Raw genomic sequence first — 19,581 nt, 5'->3', positions numbered from 1 at the left:
CACTGAAGCTGGTAGTTATTGAAGCTGTTTGAACAAGGGGTTATATGCTCCCTATAACTGGTTGCTGTTAGCAGTCTGCCCACAACATTTTGGACCCGCTGAAGTTTCTGAACTGTTTCCAAAGGCAATCCCATATAGAGTGTGTTACAATAATCCAAATGAGACGTAATCAAGCCATGTGTAAGCCGCTTTGCATCTCTTTATGGAGAGAAAAAGCAGGGTATAAATAAAGATAATAATATGTCACTGTAAACAAGTCTGACATCTCAAGGAATGGGTGCAGATGGCACATTAAAAAAATTTATTTTCCCAATTAGGCTCAAAAATACCATTGGATTCCCTTATATTCATTTATATTAAAGCAAGCTCACATTGCTCGACAAAACAGCTTAAAAGCACATCAGGGAAAAGAGCACCATAACAAAACTGGGTTTTATTAAGATTAGCTGCCTCTTCCACTTGAAGCAGGATACAAATGTCATAAATAAATAAAAAATAAAACTATGCAAGAAATGCTTTTTAACACATTAGTGGATTCAGTTTGAGGAGCACACATTTTTTGTATTTTTAGCACAGATGTTGTAAAAATATTCCCTGCAGCTAGAAAGACTGAAGAAATCAAGTGCCATAGTATTAAATGGCTTTTAACATGAATTCAAAATGACTTGTTATGAAATTCAGAGAGTAACAAGACAGAACTTCTTTCAATTGGTTTTAATGATAGCAACAATTAACTCATGAGACTTCCCAAATTATGCAACTACGGTATATTTAAATCTCATGATAAACCATAAAAGCAGTTTAACTCCCCACAAATTATCCAACTGTAATTGTTTAGTGAGGTATATGCTGGGATCTGTCATGTGTTCAGATGATTTATTATTTAATTGGGATAATTTACTGTATAGATTTCAGAACAACCTTCCCCACAACAAACCTTTTAAAAAACAACTTGTATTCCTAGCCCAGGTTATCATAAGGGAATGTTGGGTAAGGAATTAGAGGAATACAGTATATATGAACAGCTTGGACACAATCTGGGGCATCTTCATTAGTTCCCATATATCCATTTAGAAAATTCAGAGGCCATGTTTCTAGCATCTGTATTTACATTATGATTTTAAATGTCTATTATGTTACACAAAACCATATGGTTGATCACAGAATCACCAGATTTGGCATTACTGAATGGGATCAAAATGAAGATGTTATTAAGATTTTAAATCTCATCCATCAATTTTTGGGGGTAGTTTCTAATCAAACAATTGGTTTTCAGGAGTAGGCATATGAGTGTGATTTAGAATGCATGTTTAAAATCAATTTTCATTCAATGTTATATTTGCACTTAGATTGACATCCTGGACATTTTCAGGTAAGTTTGATGAATCAACAATGTTTAGCTTTTTCAGAAAATTCCTGGGTTTGGTCTGTTTAGCATGCAACATGAGATGAAACCAATAAGGGACTGTATGTACCAGGCCCGTAGCCAGGATTTCGATTCGGGGGAGGGGGGCTGAGTTTGTTTCCAGGGCGGGCTGTGTCTGAATGAAAGAGGGTCTACCGTAGCAAACCTTTTGTATCGTTACCCCAATACCCCCATGCATATGGGATATATTGAGTATTGTGATCAGATCATGATATGAATAAACATAACAGTTTAAATAATGCACCAGTAAGGCCTTTTCGCGAACCACCATGAGAATTTCGGGGGGGCTGAAGCCCCTCAAGCCCCCCCCCCCCCCCGGCTACATGCCTGGTATGTACTACCAATTAAACTTTTCTATTATATCTTGAAGTTTTGGACTAAAACACAGAGTAGATGTACTATTTAACTGATAGTAGTCACAACCAGAGTCATCACCAAATTCAGCCAGGGTGATATAGTCCACACTTCCAATATCTCTTGGCTAGGAAAAGTTTTAATTAAGGCAGCTTTAGCTGGCCTAGTGTCCACTCAGCTTGACCTTGACCATCTTTGTCATTTAGGGTTATGTTAAAAGCCTCTAAACAGCATACCTGTGAGGAGAGGTCACTCCACTGGGTTTTGTTCTGGTCATGGACAGTGACAGATTTCACACCTGCAAGGATCACATTCTTGGCAATCTCTACTCCGAGGCCCTGCATCCCAGAGACTAGCACAGCTTTTTGAGCCATCTTCTGCATGGCCTCACGGCCCAGCGCATACCTAAAGAAAGGCACCCCTCTTCATTTTATTTATTTATTGTGTCTGAAGCAAGTTGAGAATACAGTTAAAATGCATTTTACAGCACAAACAAACTTTTCAAAAAGTACTTGGTATTGTGCTAAATGTTCTTTGACCAGAAGCTGCCACTTGGAGTGCCTCTGGTGTCACTGTGAGAAGGTCCTCCATTGTGCATGTGGCTGGGCTCAGGTTGCATTGTAGTAGATGGTCTGCTATTTACTTTTCTCTGCACTCACATGTCGTGGACTCCACTTTGTAGCCCCATTTCATAAGGTTAGCTCTGCATCTTGTGGTGCCCGAGCACAGCCTATTCTGCATCTTCCAGGTCATCCACTCTTCTGTGCGCCCAGGAGGGAGTTTCTCATCTAGTCTCAGCCACTGATTGAGGTGCTGAGGGACACGAGAAAAGCCTCTTTTGTAGGATCCTAACACATCCAGGTGTCCCCTGGCCAATGTCTTCATAGATGGCTGATTCTCTCACACCAGAAGTGACTTGCAGCATGTAACCAAACAAACCCCTCTCCATTAAAGCCTGTGCAATGCCACTCCTCCACCTGGCATCTTTGAAAGCAGTCTTCTTTTCAAGCTTCCTTGTGGTTTCCCTACCAACCAATAATCCCAGCTCTCACCCTATTTCAGCCCCCACTACCTTGTACCTTAGTATTCATGTAGAGTTGTTTCTAACTTATGGCAACATTAAAGTTAAACCATCACAAGGTTTTCTTGGCAAGATTTATTTCAAAGATATTTACCATTGTCTTCCTCTTAGGCTTAGAGAGTGTGACATACAGTGGCATTCCATGACTGAGAGGGGGTTCCAAACCCTGGTCTCCCAGAGTCCAAGTCCAATCCCCACACCACACTAGACCTAGGTGTCACTTCAACATAGGGATTGCTCCCTGCATTTGTTACTGAACCTGGACTATTAAACTATTGACCAATTCCAATCAACGTGATTTTTGAACTCAAGCTGAATGTCTCCTGCTTCCACATGACCTTACGTAAGACTCACAGTTGGCGAGAGTACAGTCCCTCGTCGATCTCAGGAAGGCTCTCAGAGGTGTTCATTCTGGTCCCTTCCATCAAAAGGAGAAGAGTTAAAAGGACAATGTATTGTCGAAGGCTTTCCCTTTTGGAAACGCATGACTTTTTAAAGACCATTACTTTTTGGAAAACCAGGAATCTCCATAGCTTTTTGGAAGCATGACCCTTTTAGACATTAATTGGCATTCACACTATTTTGAATTATCATAACCTTTTGTAAAGTATGATCTTCCTGAGAAGAGTTAAATACTCATTTGCATCTTCTCCTTAAATATCCACTAGTATTCATGAAAGGCAAATTAGGCTTTTCAGTTGTTAGACTAATATACCTAGTTATCTCTCTGAGCTGTAAGGAACAAAGATATGCCAATGCACAAAATATATAGCAGATCTTCAGAAGTCTTTTTCAGTTGTCCAAAAAATATCTACTCTCCCATAAAATATATTGATTCTAGACAATGTTTTTTGTCTATTATCTTTTATGTATACTGATTTGTTGGAAACCGCCTTGAGTCGCCAATTGGCTGAGAAAGGTATTATACAAATACAGTAAATAAATAAATAAATAAATGCTGTCAAGAGACCAAAAAAAGTAGTCTTAGTTAAAAGTAACATTGTTGATTTATTTATAAACTGTATTGTCGAAGGCTTTCATGGCCAGAATCACTGGGTTGTTGTAGGTTTTTTGAGTTGTATGGCCATGTTCTAGAAGCATTCTCTCCTGATGTTTCACCTGCATCTGTGGCAAGCATCCTCAGAGGCTGTGAGGATGCAACGTCTGAGGATGCTTGCCACAAATGCAGGTGAAACATCAGAAGAGAATGCTTCTAGAACAAGGCCATACAACCCGAAAAACCTACAACAACCTACTTACAAACTTCTTGTAGGTGCATTTCTTATTGGTTGATAGGCTAAATAGTTAAGTTCTTTAAAGTATTCTGTTTTAGTCTCTTCTTTGTTGTATACAGACTAATACTCTCTTCAGTCTAATACACTACTGAACATTGACTCAATATACTGACTTTACACTAACACTGACAATTGCATACTGTGCTGAATACCTTCCAAACTATACTGCTTCTGATGCAAATTCTAACTGTACTGATTTCTAAAATGGAGCCTCAGTCCGAATAGTCTCAGATCTGGTCACACGGTCTCTAGTTCCTCCCACAACCTCAAACAACATAAAATTAAGAGAAAACTGCATACTAAATCATATAGATACAATATGGCAATCACAATTATATACACAACAAATAACTAGTATAGGAGGTTTTTAGAAGGTTTCTATTTCCAACATTAACAGCCAGAATCACTGGGGTATTGTTTGGTTTCCGGGCCATATGGCTGTGTTCTAGCCACATTTTCTCCTGACGTTTCACCTGCATCCTTGGAGGATCTTCTTAAGATGCCAGCCACTGATGCAGGCAAAATGTCAGGAGAAAATGGTGCTAGAAAATGGCCATACAGCTCGGAAAACATACAACACCCCATGTAAAAGGACACTTTGATACTGATTGCAGCTTAAATTCAGAATCCACTCTTATCCACTGCTACCTACAACCCTCCATTCAGTTTAGCATTTAAACCTGACTCATAAGGGTGATGTTTGTAGAACAGTGATCACCTAATACTTAGTTCTTCAAGTGTTGTGAACTTCAGCTCCAAGGGGCCTCATCTGCCTTGCCCAATGATCAGGGAATCTGGAAGCTGAAGTCCAAAACACTTGGGGTGCGCCTACACCAGGCAACAGCAAACTTTGGTCCTCCAGATGTTTTGGACTTCAGCGCCCACAATTCCTAACAGCCCAATGATCAGGGAATCTGGAAGCTGAAGTCCAAAACACTTGGGGTGCGCCTACACCAGGCAACAGCAGACTTTGGTCCTCCAGATGTTTTGGACTTCAGCGCCCACAATTCCTAACAGCCAGTAAGCTGGCTGGGACTTCTGGGAGTTGAAGCCCAAGTTTGCCCATGCCTTTTCCATCCACGAATTCTGGCACCCCACCAAACTACAAACTTTGGGATTCCATGGCATTGAATCATGGCAACTAACTTGGTGTTAAACCTATTAATTCTACAGTGTAGATACAGCCCTGGAAGACCAGAGTTTGGGAAGCCCTGCTGCCCTGGAAGCTCAGAAACCCAAGAGGCTAAGAGATGGGTTAGGATGGATGCAGTTTAGCACTAAAGAGAGACAGAGGCTAGCCAGGTTCTGGACTATATCCTCCAAGCCTGGAAGCACAAGAGGACGGAGGGACACCTCGAGAAAGCAGGCTGCGACCTTCCTTTTGCACTGCTATTTTCTGGGGGGGGGGGGGGGGGGAAAGAGAGAAGTCCCTCACCTGAACTCAGGGCTCCTTTCAGCGTGAAGAGACTCCAGCGAAGGCGGGCTCTACCTCCTAAAAGCCGAACGAAAGTGAAAGGGAAAAGCCGCCGCTGTTCCGGGAATTCAGGAGGACGGACCAAGAAACGATCCTTTCGCAGACACGTTGAATACTATTAGTTTTGAGAGCGCCTGTTCTTGCCTCGATCTCAGCCCCAGAGGGGAAATGCGGGGTGGCTTCTCCCCCTTTTTAATGGCCGTGTAGACTCGAGCACTGTAGAACGAAAACAGTTCGACGCCACTTTCACGGACGTGGATCAATGCTGTCGAATCCTAAGAGCTGTAGTTTGATGAGGCATCAGCCCTCTTGGGCAGAGAAAACTAGAGACCTTATAAAACTACAACTCCCACTATCTCCATAGCACTGAGCCAGGGCGGTTCAAGTGGGGTCAAACTGCATTCGTTCTACAGGAGTGTAGATGCACCCCCAAGGCATCAGACGAGGTCGCCTTTCCTTAATGTTTGTGTACGTGTGTCTTTAGGATGCCCAGGTTTTCAAGGAGAAACACTAGTCACCGGAATGAATGTGTTAACAGATAAGGACTTCTCTTTTTTTTTTCTTGAAATGGCATCAGTTCCTGGAATGCATTTTTGTTTGTTTGTTTATTCGTTCAGACCTTTCCGACTCTTTGAGACCTCATGGACCAGCCCATACCAGAGCCGTGGCCACCCCCAGCTCCTTCAAGGTCAAGCCAGTCACTTCAAGGATACCATCCAATCCCTTGGTCAGCCCCCTCTTCCTTTTTCCTTCCATTTTCCCTAGCACTATTGTCTTCTCCAAGGTTTCCTGTCTTCTCATTGTGTGGCCAAAGTACTTCATCTTTGCCTCTAGTATCCTTCCCTCCAGTGAACAGCCAGGCATTATTTCCTGGCATATGGACAGATTTGATCTTCTTGCGGTCCAAGGCACTTGCAGAATTTTCCCCCAATATCATAGTTCAATAGTGTCTATTTTCCTTCTCTCAACCTTCCTTATGGTCCAGCGGTCACATCCATAAGTTACTACAGGGAGTACCACTGCTTTAACTATGCAAATCTTCTATAATGGAATGCGTGAGAGATGTCAGACATCAAAGGCCTATTTGCAGATCAAACATCCTTTTTATCTCTCATCTCCCCTTCGCCTCCTTCTTGGGTCAGTGACAGAAATGATGCCAGGGGGATGTTGTAAAATAAATAGGAATAAGGGGTGCATCTACACCAGGCATGGGGAACCTTCGGCCCTCCAGGTGTGGTGGAGTTCAACTCCCACAATTCCTTGAGGCTCAGCATTTGCCCCAAAGGCTTACCTTGGCCCAAGGAATTGTGGGAGTTGAAGTCCACCACACCTGGAGGGCTGAAGGTTCCTGACCCCTGATCTACACTATAGAATGAATGCAACTGGGCATCACTGTGATGTTATGGAATGCTGGGAGTTGTAGTTTTACAAGGTCTTTCGCTTTCCCTGCCAAAGAATGCTGGTGTTTCACCAAACTACAAATCCCAGGATTCCATAACAGTGAGCCATGGCAGTTAAAGTGGTATCCAACCGCACGCACAGTACAGTGTAGATGAGTGGTTTCCAGCCTTTTTTTTTTGACCAGGGACACTTTGACCAGGGACCTCTTGACCAGACCACTTTGACCAGAAAACTATATTTAATAATCTAGAGCTGATGTGGTTTATCCAATGCAATTTTCTGGATCAGCACCCCAAATAACCCCAGAAACAGACATAAAAATGAAAACACCAAGGCACCCCTGCTTCCAGGTACCACATGAAACAGAAAGAAGAGAAGCAGCAGTCAGGAGACTTCTTGTTGTACATACCTTTCGTGAGTAGTCAGCCTCTCCCCTTCTGACATCCCTGTTGCATTGGCAGTATGAGGTGTCAGGATCCAGTTTCCAGGCCTTCAGTATTGGCGCTGAAAACTAGGGTCCTGACGTAAGACTTTGATCAGAACTCTGCAGCTGTCGACCTTGGGAGACAACGGTTTATAGTATGGCAGGAAGATTGCACGGGGTTTTCCATTTGGCGGGAATTGTACTTTCAAATGAGGGGGAGTGTATATAAAGAGAGACCAGCGGCTGCTGGCCAATCTCGGCTTTTCATATGTCCATGTATCCAGTAGTAAAGATTCTCTTTGATAATGGATCGAGGTCCTGTGTCTTCATTGGGAACGGCTGCTGTGAGCTGACAATGAGGGTTTCATAAGACTAGTTGCTCATTGGAACGGTGTAATAACAGTGAGACTGCGGATCATATTTTAGTTCTTGTAGACCACTGTTGGTCCACGGACCACAGGTTGGGAACCATTGGTGTCAATCGGTGGTTTTCAATGTGTGGCCCATGGTCCCTGGTCAAGTGGGCACTGGTCAAAGTGGTTCCTGGTGAAGTGGTAAAAAAAAGGTTGAGAACCACTGATGTAGATGCACCTGTTGTCTTTAGAGCAGGCATGGGCAAAATTCAGCCCTCCAAGTGTTTCGGACTCCCACAATTCAATTCCTAACATCCTCAGACACTTTCCTTAAGCAACTGAGCCGGGGAGGGGGGGGGGGAGAGGCGCTGTTAGGAATTGTGGGAGTTGGAGTCCAAAACACTTGGAGGGCCAAAGTTTGCGCATGCCAGCTTTAGAGTCACATCCAACACAGAATGCTGTGGCTCTGTGCGGTACTTTTTGGTTTGTCATTTGTCCTCCAAATGTATATAAATAAAAATGTAATGTTCGTTTGTGGGATTAACACAACTCAAAAACCACTGGACGAATTGACACCAAATTTGGATAGTGAGTCTCTCTGGAGAGCAGCTATCCCTAATAGTGACAGGTGAGCCCTGAGGCGTGTGGATGTTCCCTGGTTCACTCTCTCAGGGCCTAGTGGTCTTTTCTGCCTCGGGACTCCCTTGACGTTTAAACCCGACGCGCGAGGCCAACGGTGACGTCAAAGCGGGGCGGGGCCTTCACGCGCGTTCGGCTGCGCCTGCGCAGTGCGGCGCCGGCGGCAGTGGCAGCGTCTGTCTGTGCTGGGTCGGCTTGTGTCGCAGCGCGGCTGGGTGTCCCAGGGCCGGGAAGGAGGAGGAGGAGGAGGCCCGATGGCGGCGGCGGCGGAGGAGGCTTCTGCGGGGAGTCCCGGGGAGTGGGAGGCGCCGACGCGGGTGCTGCGGGCCCTGTCCTGGCTCGGGCAGGAGTTCATGTCGGACTGGGAGGCGCAGGACTTGCGGGCCGCGCTCTTCCAGCTGCTCCTGCTGTGGCTGGTGGTGAGCCTGCTGGGCATCCAGGTGGCCTGGCGGGTCTACGGCAACACCGTCACCGGCCTCTACTACCGGCAAGGTAGGAAGGCGGAAGGGCTCTCCTTGGCACCAGGCCGGGGGGGGGGGGGGCTGCGCTGCTGCTGCGCTTGCCATTCCAACAGCCACCCTCTTGGCCCCACGCGGCTTCCCCTGGCAGCGCCTTCCCCTCTGCCTCTTTCTCCCTGCTTCCTTTGGCTGGATGGGCTCGGCTGCAGCGCCCAGTATCCCCAGCCCTTCCCACCTTGCGCTTCTCCAGTTCCCCCTTTCACCCCACTAACTTGCTTTGTCTGCACTTCATCACGCTAGAAAGAAAAAAATCCACCTAAAATTCGGTTTCTGCCTCCTGCAGAGTTCTGGGGTTTGTAGTTTAGGGAGGAACCTTTAACAGCCTCACTAAACTACAAACCCCAGAATTCTGCAGGAGGCAGAAACCAGATTTAAAGTGTATTAATTTTCTAACGTAGAATAAATGCACTTGTAACAGTCAAGGCCCAGTGCTAAGGTATCACAGGAGTTGTCATTTTACAAGGGCTTTCTTTAGTCTTCTTGGCACAAGAGGGCTGGTGCCCCAGCAAACTACAATTCCCAGGCTTCCACAGCATTGAGCCATGGCTGTCAAAGTGGTATCAAATGGCGTTAATTAATACAAAGTAGATGCACCCTTAGTTTTACTGACTATAGTAACACACTTTATTTATATTCCGCTCTGTCTCCCCGAAGGGACTCAGAGCAGATTACAACATATACAGAATGCAAGCATTCAATGCCTTAATGCAGTGGAATGACAATGAAATACAAATACACAGAACAAAGGTAAAGGCTTCTGCTTTCATTTCTGGCTTTCTTCGATATCTTTGACTCCAGCTCCCAGTATCCCCAGTCCTTTCTTCCCCATATTGCACTAATAACTCCCACCATTCTTCATTTCTCCTTTTGTCCCACTAATGTGTTCAGTCTGCCAAGACTTAGTTTTGCAGAATGTGTTCGACAGCAGCTCCCAGCATCCCCAGCCGTCAGTGTCCTTGATTAATGTTTCTTGAGGACCTCCTTAACTACATAGTATTGCATATTGCCAACTTGGAAGCTGCTCTGAGTCCCCTTTGGGGTGAAAAAAAAAAGTGGGTAAATAATAAATAGTATACTTGGCCAACCAAGGGCAAGATGGATGGATGGTATCCTTGAAGTGACTGGCTTAACTCTGAAGGAGCTGGGGGTGGTGACGGCCAACAGGGAGCTTTGGCGTGGGCTGGCACATGAGGTCACGAAGAGTCGGAAGTGACTAAACTAATAACAACAAACAACAATAATGATTAAAAAACACTTTGTCCATCTGTCAGAGGGTGCATCTACACCAGTCATGGGTAAATTTCAGCTCTCTGGGTGTTTTGAACTTCTCCTCCCACAATAGCAATTGTGGGAGTTGAAATCCAAAACACCTGGAGAGCCAAAGTTTGCCCATGCCTGAGCTACACTATAGAATTAATGCAGTTTGTCACAACTTTAACTGCCATGCATCAGTTCCATAGTTTGTTGGAACACGGTTCTCTCTGGCAAAAAAGGCTGAGGAAGACCTTATAAAACATATAACTCTCGTGGTCTTATAGCATTGAACCATAGCAATTGAAATGGAGTCAAGCTGCATTAATTCTACAGTGTATTTGCACTCTTAGTTTTTCTGATTGTGTTTGATTGCAACTCTTAGTATCTCCAGCCAGCATAGCCCTAACGCAGACCTGTCCTCTTAAAGGAGCTCTGTAACTATTATGCCGGAGATGTAGTGGGTGGCTGTGCCAAAAAAAGCTTGTTGGCATCCTGGCAGGGCACCCATCTGTCAAAGTGACATGCCAAGTCCTGTTGGTACAGCCACCCACCATTTTCTCCTAATAGGAAAAGCAGGGGGTAGAGCGAGTGTGATGTTTTGAGGGTTGCATTAGGACTTTGGAGACCAGGACTCAATTCCTCAATCTGCCATGGAAGCCCACCATTGGTGAGTTGCTTACTCTCAGTCTCAGAAACTCCTGTGATAGGATTGCCTTAGGATCACCATAAACTGGAAACCTGCAGGAGCTCTCTTTTCTTCAAAGCGTCCCTTCCAAACGCTAGTCACTGTCCATATCTACCATCCCCTGTTGATTGTGTTGGAAGGTTCTGTTTATTTAGTCATGCTGTGCAGCATAACCAACAGGACAGGAGGTTATTCTTTGCCTGCTGCCTGCGCCAGCCCCAACTGTTTTTTGCCCTTCCCTTGCCAATTGTGTCTAGTCTTCCATGGTAACTGGGCACCCATCCTATTCTGTTTATTTACTTTATTTTATTTTATTTTTATCCTTCCTTTCTCCCAGTATTGGGACTTACAATAAATATAAAACAATGTTAATTAAAGTAATGTGAGCCCATATGAATATTAAACATTTGAAAAATAAAAATTAAGCTATTTGTTATTTAAAATATTAAATATTAAAATGCATTAAAACATGAACTCGCCTTAAAATAAATCACACCATCTTTAATAGCCTATCCCTCATTGGTTTATAAATGCCTGGTGGCAAAGGAAGGCTTTTATCTACCTAAGAAAGGCAAGCAGGTACAGAGCCATCCTGAGGCACATCTATATTAACCACTTAGGTCAGTGTGAAACCAGCAAAGTAGGAAGTATTTTCACTGTTCAAATGGTTACATATGAAGTCCTGGAACTGGTTCAAGGCCTGGATGATGCTTACATGCACCACAAAGTCTGACCTTGAACAAGTTTCAGGATCCACAGTATCTGCAGCCTCGTGATGGTGGAGGAAACTTTTTCTTCACATACCTCCTCACAGTGCACATGTGCAGATCGCCACAACGCCCAGCCCTTAACCAATTTCACCATATGGTTTACACTTAGGTGCAGGCCTGTAGCCGGGGGGGGGGGGGGGGGGGGGAGTAAACCTGGTTTACTCATGAATTTTAACTGGTTAACCAAATCCCCATGCGAACTCTATGAGACACAAAAAATTAAGAGTCCCTCCAGAACTGCAAGCACTATCTCAAGCAAATATTGACAATTTATTCACACTGTCATTACTTGCAGCAATAGCCAATGTAGTGAAGCAACCAAGTTGGGGGGGGGGGGGGGTGTTGAATGCTCTCATTAAGGAGGCCAGAATTGGTGGAGGTGGTTGACAGGGGCAGAGCTGCAGGCTATTGAAGGCTGCTCTGCCCCCTGCTGTGCTCTTGGCTTCAGCGTGCGCTAGGAGGCAGGTTTCAACCCCCCCCCCCCCCCCCAAATTTCAACCCTCCCCGAATTTTTTTTCCTGGCTACGGTCTGGCTTAGGTGCACAGATATGCATTACAGACTCTTATTTCAGAATATCCCCTAACTTTGTTTCTCACTGTGTAGAGCACTTAATGGTAGTTGTTCATGGTATATGCCATCTAAACATAGTTTAGTCAAGCTGCCTTCAAACTACATTAAGTCGTTACTGAAAATGTGCCCCTGGTCTCTCCAGAGAGGGAGTTTCAGAGTTGGGAGCACTAATATAATGCCTGTTTAAGATCAAATTCTCTTGAGAGCAAGACATCTTCTAAGACAGAGTTGGGGGACCTTTGGTTCTCCAAATGTTTCAGACTACAATTCCTATCTTATTTTTTAACCAGGCAGACTGAAATTTCTGAGAGCTGAAGTTCAAGGTCTCTGAAGGACTAAGTTTTTCCACTACTCTTCTAACATGGTGCTGTGCTGCTGCTTTAGTTCCTTTAGTGCTGTTCACCAAGATCTTGAGGTGCTACAATTATAATTCTGGCTTGCTATTATACATCAAAAACTCTTGTCTTTCTATAGTTACGCATTACTAACACTGATGTATGCCCATGTGCAATGCCTACAGTTGGCAAGTCTCACATGATATAGAACTGTGTCTTTCATAATTGTAGAAATGATAGTATTGCCTCCTACTGCAACTAGAGATCAAGTCCTACCTATGCCTTCCTAAGTTCTCCTTTGCTGGAACTGTAGAAAATGTATACCAGTTCTTGGAAGTGAAAAGATTTGTTCAGGTCTGTACCAGGATAAAGCCTAAGGATGCTAAGAAGGCATAGTTTTTGGTATCTTAAAGACTAACATTTATATTTGGCATGCACATTTGTGACCAAGAGTAATATATATTCTTGCATTTCTAAACATTTGATGTGAGATCCTAAGGACTAGAAATATTTTCTATGCTGGCATAACACTATTTGTTTTTCCAGCCATGGTGCATTAAGGATTTGTTTATCAGAAACAGACATTTTAGACACTTGATGTCTTCTTAATTTGTGTGTTAAAATTATTATTGGGACCTTTTCAAATAGGCCCTCCTTGCTTTCGGTTTCCTCTGTGGGATTGCCCTCCTGCCCAGTCCTGCTTAGCTTCCAAATTAAATGAGATCATATGTGTTTAGGGTGTTTTTATGGTATGAGCCATGCTAGGCCTAAAGCTCTTTTAAGGGTGTGTCTAGTGCGTGCATGTATATTTGCACATCATAATAGGTGCTTTCATCTTAGCATCTGTTTTGATTCAATAATTTTTTCCTCCTACCCTTTGACCCATTTCATTAGCCACCTTTCCAGTTTTGTTGTCAAAAGTTTTGAAAACGCAAATCTCTATGAACCTTGTGCTAACAGTGAGGGTCTCCTTAGAGCAGAACTGGGCATGTATTAAGTATTGAAAAACTATTTTGACACCCCTGGACTTTTTGTTGATTGCACCAGTGGGGTTAGTGACAACTGAAACTTATGTTTCAAGCAACCAGAAATCACATCTGTTCACCTTTTCCTTTTCTTTTGGGGTGTGGAGAGGGACCCAAAACAATCTTTGAGGGTAAAAGTACATGCTCTAGAAGTGGATTTTGGTCAAATCCTCCAACTTCTTTGACCCAAGAGTTGGAAGGAGCAGGGGCAACCACGAGCAATTTGGGGGGCCCTCTTAAACTGAATGTGAACCACTCTTAGTGTTTGTCATTCCTATTCCTGCCTATGAACATTAAGTATATCTTTAGCTATGATTTCATGTTTTTGGTAACTTTAGCATAAAGTGGTTTTCTGGTATATAATAATAGTAAACGGTGCTTTCTCCAAATGGCAGTGCATTACAGTAGTGTCATGTATTATAGCTAATTGGCACTTCTTCTCAGCTTTGCTTGGATTATTCCTTTCCCCACTATTGCAACTTTAGCCTACTTTTGAAACAATAATTCATATGACAGAGCAATGTAAAGATTTCTTTTATAAAATTGTGGTTCTCAAAATGAGGCAGGTATGGAAAGAAAATACATACTGTTACTAATATTCAGTTTTAAACCGTAGTACTGCATGTGAATATTCTAATTCCAAAACAAAATAGCATTTAAGAGGGGCATGCAAACTTTAGGGCTCAAATGCAAAACATAATTGTTTACATTGAATTAGCCTTTCTAGTTTCTAATCAGATGTGTATTAGCAATGTTTATCATCTTCAGTCATAGGATTAACAATATGTTTACCTGACAGCATTTGACATTTATTGCATAGTTTGTCTTTAACTTAGTCTGATATATTACTATGCAACATTTCACTTTAAATCTGTACAGTATCTATTTTAGATTTAATTAAAAGTTAATCTTGTGGATAAATTAAAGGCAGGTTTTGGGGCCAAAATTTCAGAATTTGCTAGGATCCATAGGGGCAAGAAACAATAATAAAGAAACAATGCCAAAGAACTTAAAAAATTGAGGGTCATGTTCACCCTAAAGGTTGGATGTTTGTGAATCTCCTTCCCAAGCTTCTTGCAAAGTGAGCTAAAAGAGAAGAAAAGGTGCCTAGCCCACCTGGGGGAGAAGGAAGGAGGATTTATTTATTCACCTGCCTTTCTCCCTGTGGGGACTCAAAGTGGCTAACAATCTGTTTAGGACTGTGAAAAAATCCTAAAACCCGTCTCTGCTCCTGGGAAGTTGGGGATTTTGGAGCATTGCCCAAAAATGGACTCATGCACATGGAAGTCAATAACTGCTTCCTAGAAGCTTCCCTTTTGAGACTGCTTTTACGGAGCAACATTATTGACTTCCAGGTGTACGAGTCCCTTTTTGGATAGTGCTTTGTGATCCTCTGCCTTCAGGGAGTAGAGGTGGGTTCTAGTGCCTTTTTGGCAGCCTCAGCTTCCCTCTTCCTCCTCCCGTGAGCTGGGCAGGCTGGCCTCAACTTCTAAGAAAGCAGTATTAACCCATGGATAGGTCAGCCCAGTTTTTCAAGGTTACGTTTTTGACTGGCATTTCTCAACTTATAAACAAATATGTACAATAAGTCTTGTGTTCCAGACAAATACTCTGGAAGCTTATGAACGCTGTACACTAATTAGTTTAATCATCTCTGGATTTGAGCTAGTTTAATTCTCCTGACTTTAGTGGGATGACCTTCTTAAATCCAAATGCTTTAACATAAGTGGCTTTCAGTGAGTTAGTAAACATTTCAGAAATGACCTTTAATGGCTGACCTTTCCCCATCTACTGCTCACAGGTTTGCAGAATTAAGGGCCATTAAACATTTTAAAAAATGTATCCTGGTTTTGCATGAATTTGGCCTTCAGAATCCAAAAATGTTCTCAGATTTGCTACACCATGTAGTTTTTTCACAACTTGCTTTGACATTTCTGCTTTGTAAGATATGACTGAATGAAACTGGTATTGAAATTTGAAATGAAATTTGTGAAAGAACTGTGTGCATTCACTACCTAAAAATAGATTTAAAACAGCTAGAATATTGAAGAATCATGGAATCAGAGTTGGAACCCCCATCATGCAGGAACGCACAGTCAAAGCACTCCGGACAGATGGCCATCCAGTCTCTGCTTAAAACCTCCAGAGAAGAAGACTCCGCCACACTCCAAGGTGGCATATTCCACTGCTCTTACCATCAGGAAGTTCTTCTGAATTTTTTGGCGGAATGTTTTTTTTTCCAATTTGAATCCATTGTTCCATGTCCTGCTCTCCAGATCAGCAGAAAATAAGCTTTTCCATTCCTCAATTTGGCATCTTTTCAAATATTTAAAAATGACTACCATGTTCTCCCTCATCCTTTTTTTCTCCAAATTTAACATACCTGGCTCCCTAAGCCATTCCTCATAGGGCTTGGTTTCCAAATCTTTGATCACCTTTGTTGCCCTTTGGACTTGTCCAAGCTTGCCAAAATCCTTCTTTAATTGTGGTACACATTATGGACATGGGATGTCAGGTGAGGTCTGACCAAAGCAAAATAGAGTGGGACTATTACATCTCTCAGTCGCAACACTATACTCAAATTAGTGCAACCTAGCATTGTTTTGGCATTTTCAGCTGCTGCATCATACTGGGTTTTTTTCATCACAAGTTTGTAATTGGTCACAAGTAGAGTAGAATAGACTAATAGGGTTTACATAGAAGTTGGCTTAACAGTTATTATAATTCCATCACAATTCTGAATGGTGGTCCTCTCTGGAAAATTATTTTCTCATATAAACTCTGCAGGCATATTTCCTGAGGCATGGAAGCAGCACATAATTTTCCAAATTTATAAGAAAGGAAGGAAATTCTCAGAATTATTAACCCATCAAATCTATTATTGAATATTTTCAATCTGTGGATGATTGAATCCATGGATGCAAAATTGATGGATACAGAGGGATGACTGTACCCCCAGTTATTTAAATAAAGGAACCTATTCCAAATTATTGTAACCTAAATTCCTATTATATTTAGGTGATCATCTTAAATCTGTCGCCTTAGATTTAGCATAATTATTCTACATTCTGCTTGACGTAACTCATCACATTTATTTACAATTTCAGCCCAGTTTTCTTTATAGATAACTGTACATCATCAGCATATATAAAGACTCCTGTTTTTATAGTTTCCTATTTGAAAGATGGAAATTATTTGGACAATTTAACATAGATTCCCATCTACACTGCCTAATAATGAAGTTTGCAACTGAATTATTAGGTCAGTGTAGACTCGTATAATGCAGTTCAATACAATTAAACTGAATTATATGAGTCTACACTGAACCATATAATGCAGTTTCAGATTGCGTTTTATGACAGTGTAAATGGGGCCATAGTTACAGTATTATTACTATAATGATCAAATAGAAAGAGTGCTAAGAAGCAACCTTGTTTGACTTTGGTTGTAGAAATTTCCTTTGTCAGTCTTCCATCTGTGTTAATCCTTACCCGCATGGTTGTATTAGTGTATAATTCCTGAAATTATAAGTAACAGCCTTCTTAACAATGTTCTTTCTAGCATAATAAAGTATTTCTATTAATTAGGCTCAGCTAATTCAACAAAAATCCATTTGGAAGGGCCACTGTATATTTTTGAATTAAATGATGTAAAAAAAACTAAACACACATACACACATACACACAATGGACTGCTAAAAAGAATGAATAAATGGGTCAAATCAAGCCTGAACCCTCCCTAGTAGTAACTAAGGGGACTAAACTGATAATTTTCTATTTGGGGTATATCATGAGAAGACATGATTTCACTAGAAAATACAATGATGCTTGGCATGGTAGATGGCAGTAGTAAAACAAAAAAAGGACTTTATTACAGATTATTTTTTCTCAGCTTGTCCATAGAAGTCAGAGCTAAAACTCAGATTTGCCAGATGCAAAGTATATGCTCTAGCTTTGAGTTGCAGCCTCTGCTACCCAAAGGACAAAGCAACGCCCAAAAAACAGAAGAATTTTCAGAATGAATGTTTTATTAGGAAGATATATATGAAAGGTTGATAGAAAATTGTATGATTAAGATCAAATTAAATGAATCAAGTCCTTATTTCTACATAAAGCTATAAACCACTCAGAATGTTTTGTTTGAGATAAAGGCTGGGTACTTATCTGTCATTTTAAAATGTATGAAGGAACTGAAGCCGTTTCCTACAAGGGGTGCAGGTCTGAAGGCAACATTTTTAGGCAGTTTACCCTACTCAGAGCTGAATGATAGATGGTGCCTTCTTATGACTTTAAGACTAGCATATTTGATACACAGGAATGCATCCACTTCAGTAAAATTGTGCAACTTAGAACTGGGTGGATATGTGGCCCTTGGTGCCAGTTCCCATCATTCCTAGTTAGCACAGCAGCTGGGAGGGACAGTTCAACACACACTCTTCACCTATTGCATTAGAGAAAGGGTGATTCTTCCTAGAAATGTCAGCTCGACAGCTTTTTCTGTGTTTTTCCAGGTCCTGGAGGACAGAATGGAGGCACACCAGATGGGTCCTCCCACTTTTCTATGTGGTGAGTACTTTTAATTCTTCCAGAAAACACAATCAGTTCTCTTGGTGATAGTGTGAATTCAGTGAGAGAGAAATGCAAGGATCCTCATCTTTGGTTTACTAATGTTTTGGGTCTTTTATATTCTTCTTTCTTTTTTTACCCATGCACCCAGGGAGGGCACAACTAATGAAACGATGAAAACTCATCGGGAGTGATGACCAAGGTGACAGAAACTGGCTCCTGCTGCTCCAGGAGCATAAAGGATGCTGATGCCCGCCTGCTCGCCGCTCACCTGCCCAGAGGCCTTGCTCTTTTCAGTGCTGAGGAAGTTGCAGCCATGGTTGCCCTTTCTCCCACCCTATGGCCTGGTTGCTGGCCAACATTGGTGCTGTGAGGACTGCTTCTACCTATCCGTCCAGTTATCAAGCACTGACTCTCAGGATTGCTCTCTCTCAGGTTGGAGAAGCTGCAGTTTCTCCTCTTCATTTAAGCAGTCTGCTTTTTTTTTTCTTTTTGCAAATCATAGACTGGTCCCAAGCCTGCCTCTCTTTAAGTCTACAACTCCATGTTATATGGAGCCAATTTCCTTCTGCAACAGTGCTTGAGTTCCCTTTGCCCTGAACCAGCACCAGTGTGAGTGGAAAATTATTTCTACGGTTTAGCTAAAAATGCCCTTTGCTGACATTTGCTAAGCACCGCACCTTGCTGTTGGAAAGGTGCAGAAGGTTAGCCTAAATAATTCATACTCTTGCTGGTTTTCTACCTAGGTAAGAGTCTGTGTTCTGTGCCAATGACTACTTTTGAGCTTACTTGTTTTCGAAAACAAACCATTGTCTATGGTGCTCATGCTTTGGAGGCGCAAGATGAAGAAGCTCTCTGCACCTCCGTAGTGCCACAGGTGCCAACTTGATATTGAGCCATCCCTTTGTTTCTGCCCCCTGTGTCATTGTGTGCAAGGAATGGACTATAAAGAAGTAATGGGAAACACAAGTGAAGTCTGAGTCTCATTGCATTTACTCTTGTGTGCTTTCTTGATTAGCTGAGGGCCAAACTACAGATGGTGCAGAAGCTGTAGGGCTCTGTACTTTGCTGAGCTAAAACTCCCATGATTTTTCACCATTGGCCTATGCTGCCAGGGACGTCTGAAAACTGCAATCCAGTAACCTCTAAGGCAGTGGTTCTCAACCGGGGGTCCCCAGATGTTTTGGCCTTCAGCTCCCAGAAATCCTAACAGATGATAAACTGACTGGGATTTCTGGGAGTTGTAGGCCAAAACACTTGGGGACCCACAGGTTGAGAATCACTGCTCTAAGGCAACGGGTGCAGCAAGTAGGAGGTTTTGAATTTTAAAAGAACGGTCCTCTTGGGGAGCACATGTCCCTCTTTCCCCTGTATTTGCTACCCAGCCTGAATTGCCCCACCGAAAACACTT

At 42.6% G+C, this 19,581-nt stretch overlaps 2 protein-coding genes across 2 annotated transcripts in view; one reads left to right on the top strand and one right to left on the bottom strand.

Annotated features, from left to right (window-relative positions):
- The window catches only part of UBA7 (ubiquitin like modifier activating enzyme 7), a 56,159-nt gene extending 50,382 nt beyond the window's left edge, over positions 1–5,777 (bottom strand). The window contains 3 exon segments of the mRNA XM_067463639.1: positions 2,017–2,185; positions 3,216–3,279; positions 5,592–5,777. Of these exon segments, the coding sequence (XP_067319740.1) occupies positions 2,017–2,185; positions 3,216–3,271 (225 nt within the window). The 5' untranslated portion in view covers positions 3,272–3,279; positions 5,592–5,777.
- A 2,811-nt stretch (positions 5,778–8,588) lies between these two features.
- On the top strand, positions 8,589–19,139 carry TCTA (T cell leukemia translocation altered). Its single transcript, XM_060765717.2, has 3 exons — positions 8,589–8,939; positions 18,116–18,170; positions 18,322–19,139. The coding sequence occupies exons 1-3, from the start codon at positions 8,702–8,704 to the stop codon at positions 18,362–18,364; spliced, it is 336 nt and encodes a 111-aa protein (XP_060621700.2). The 5' UTR covers positions 8,589–8,701; the 3' UTR covers positions 18,365–19,139.
- Positions 19,140–19,581: the final 442 nt, after the last annotated feature.

This window comes from Anolis sagrei, chromosome 2, assembly GCF_037176765.1.
Source record: "Anolis sagrei isolate rAnoSag1 chromosome 2, rAnoSag1.mat, whole genome shotgun sequence".
Classification (NCBI taxonomy): domain Eukaryota; kingdom Metazoa; phylum Chordata; class Lepidosauria; order Squamata; family Dactyloidae; genus Anolis; species Anolis sagrei.
This window is presented reverse-complemented; position numbering and strand designations above follow the sequence as displayed.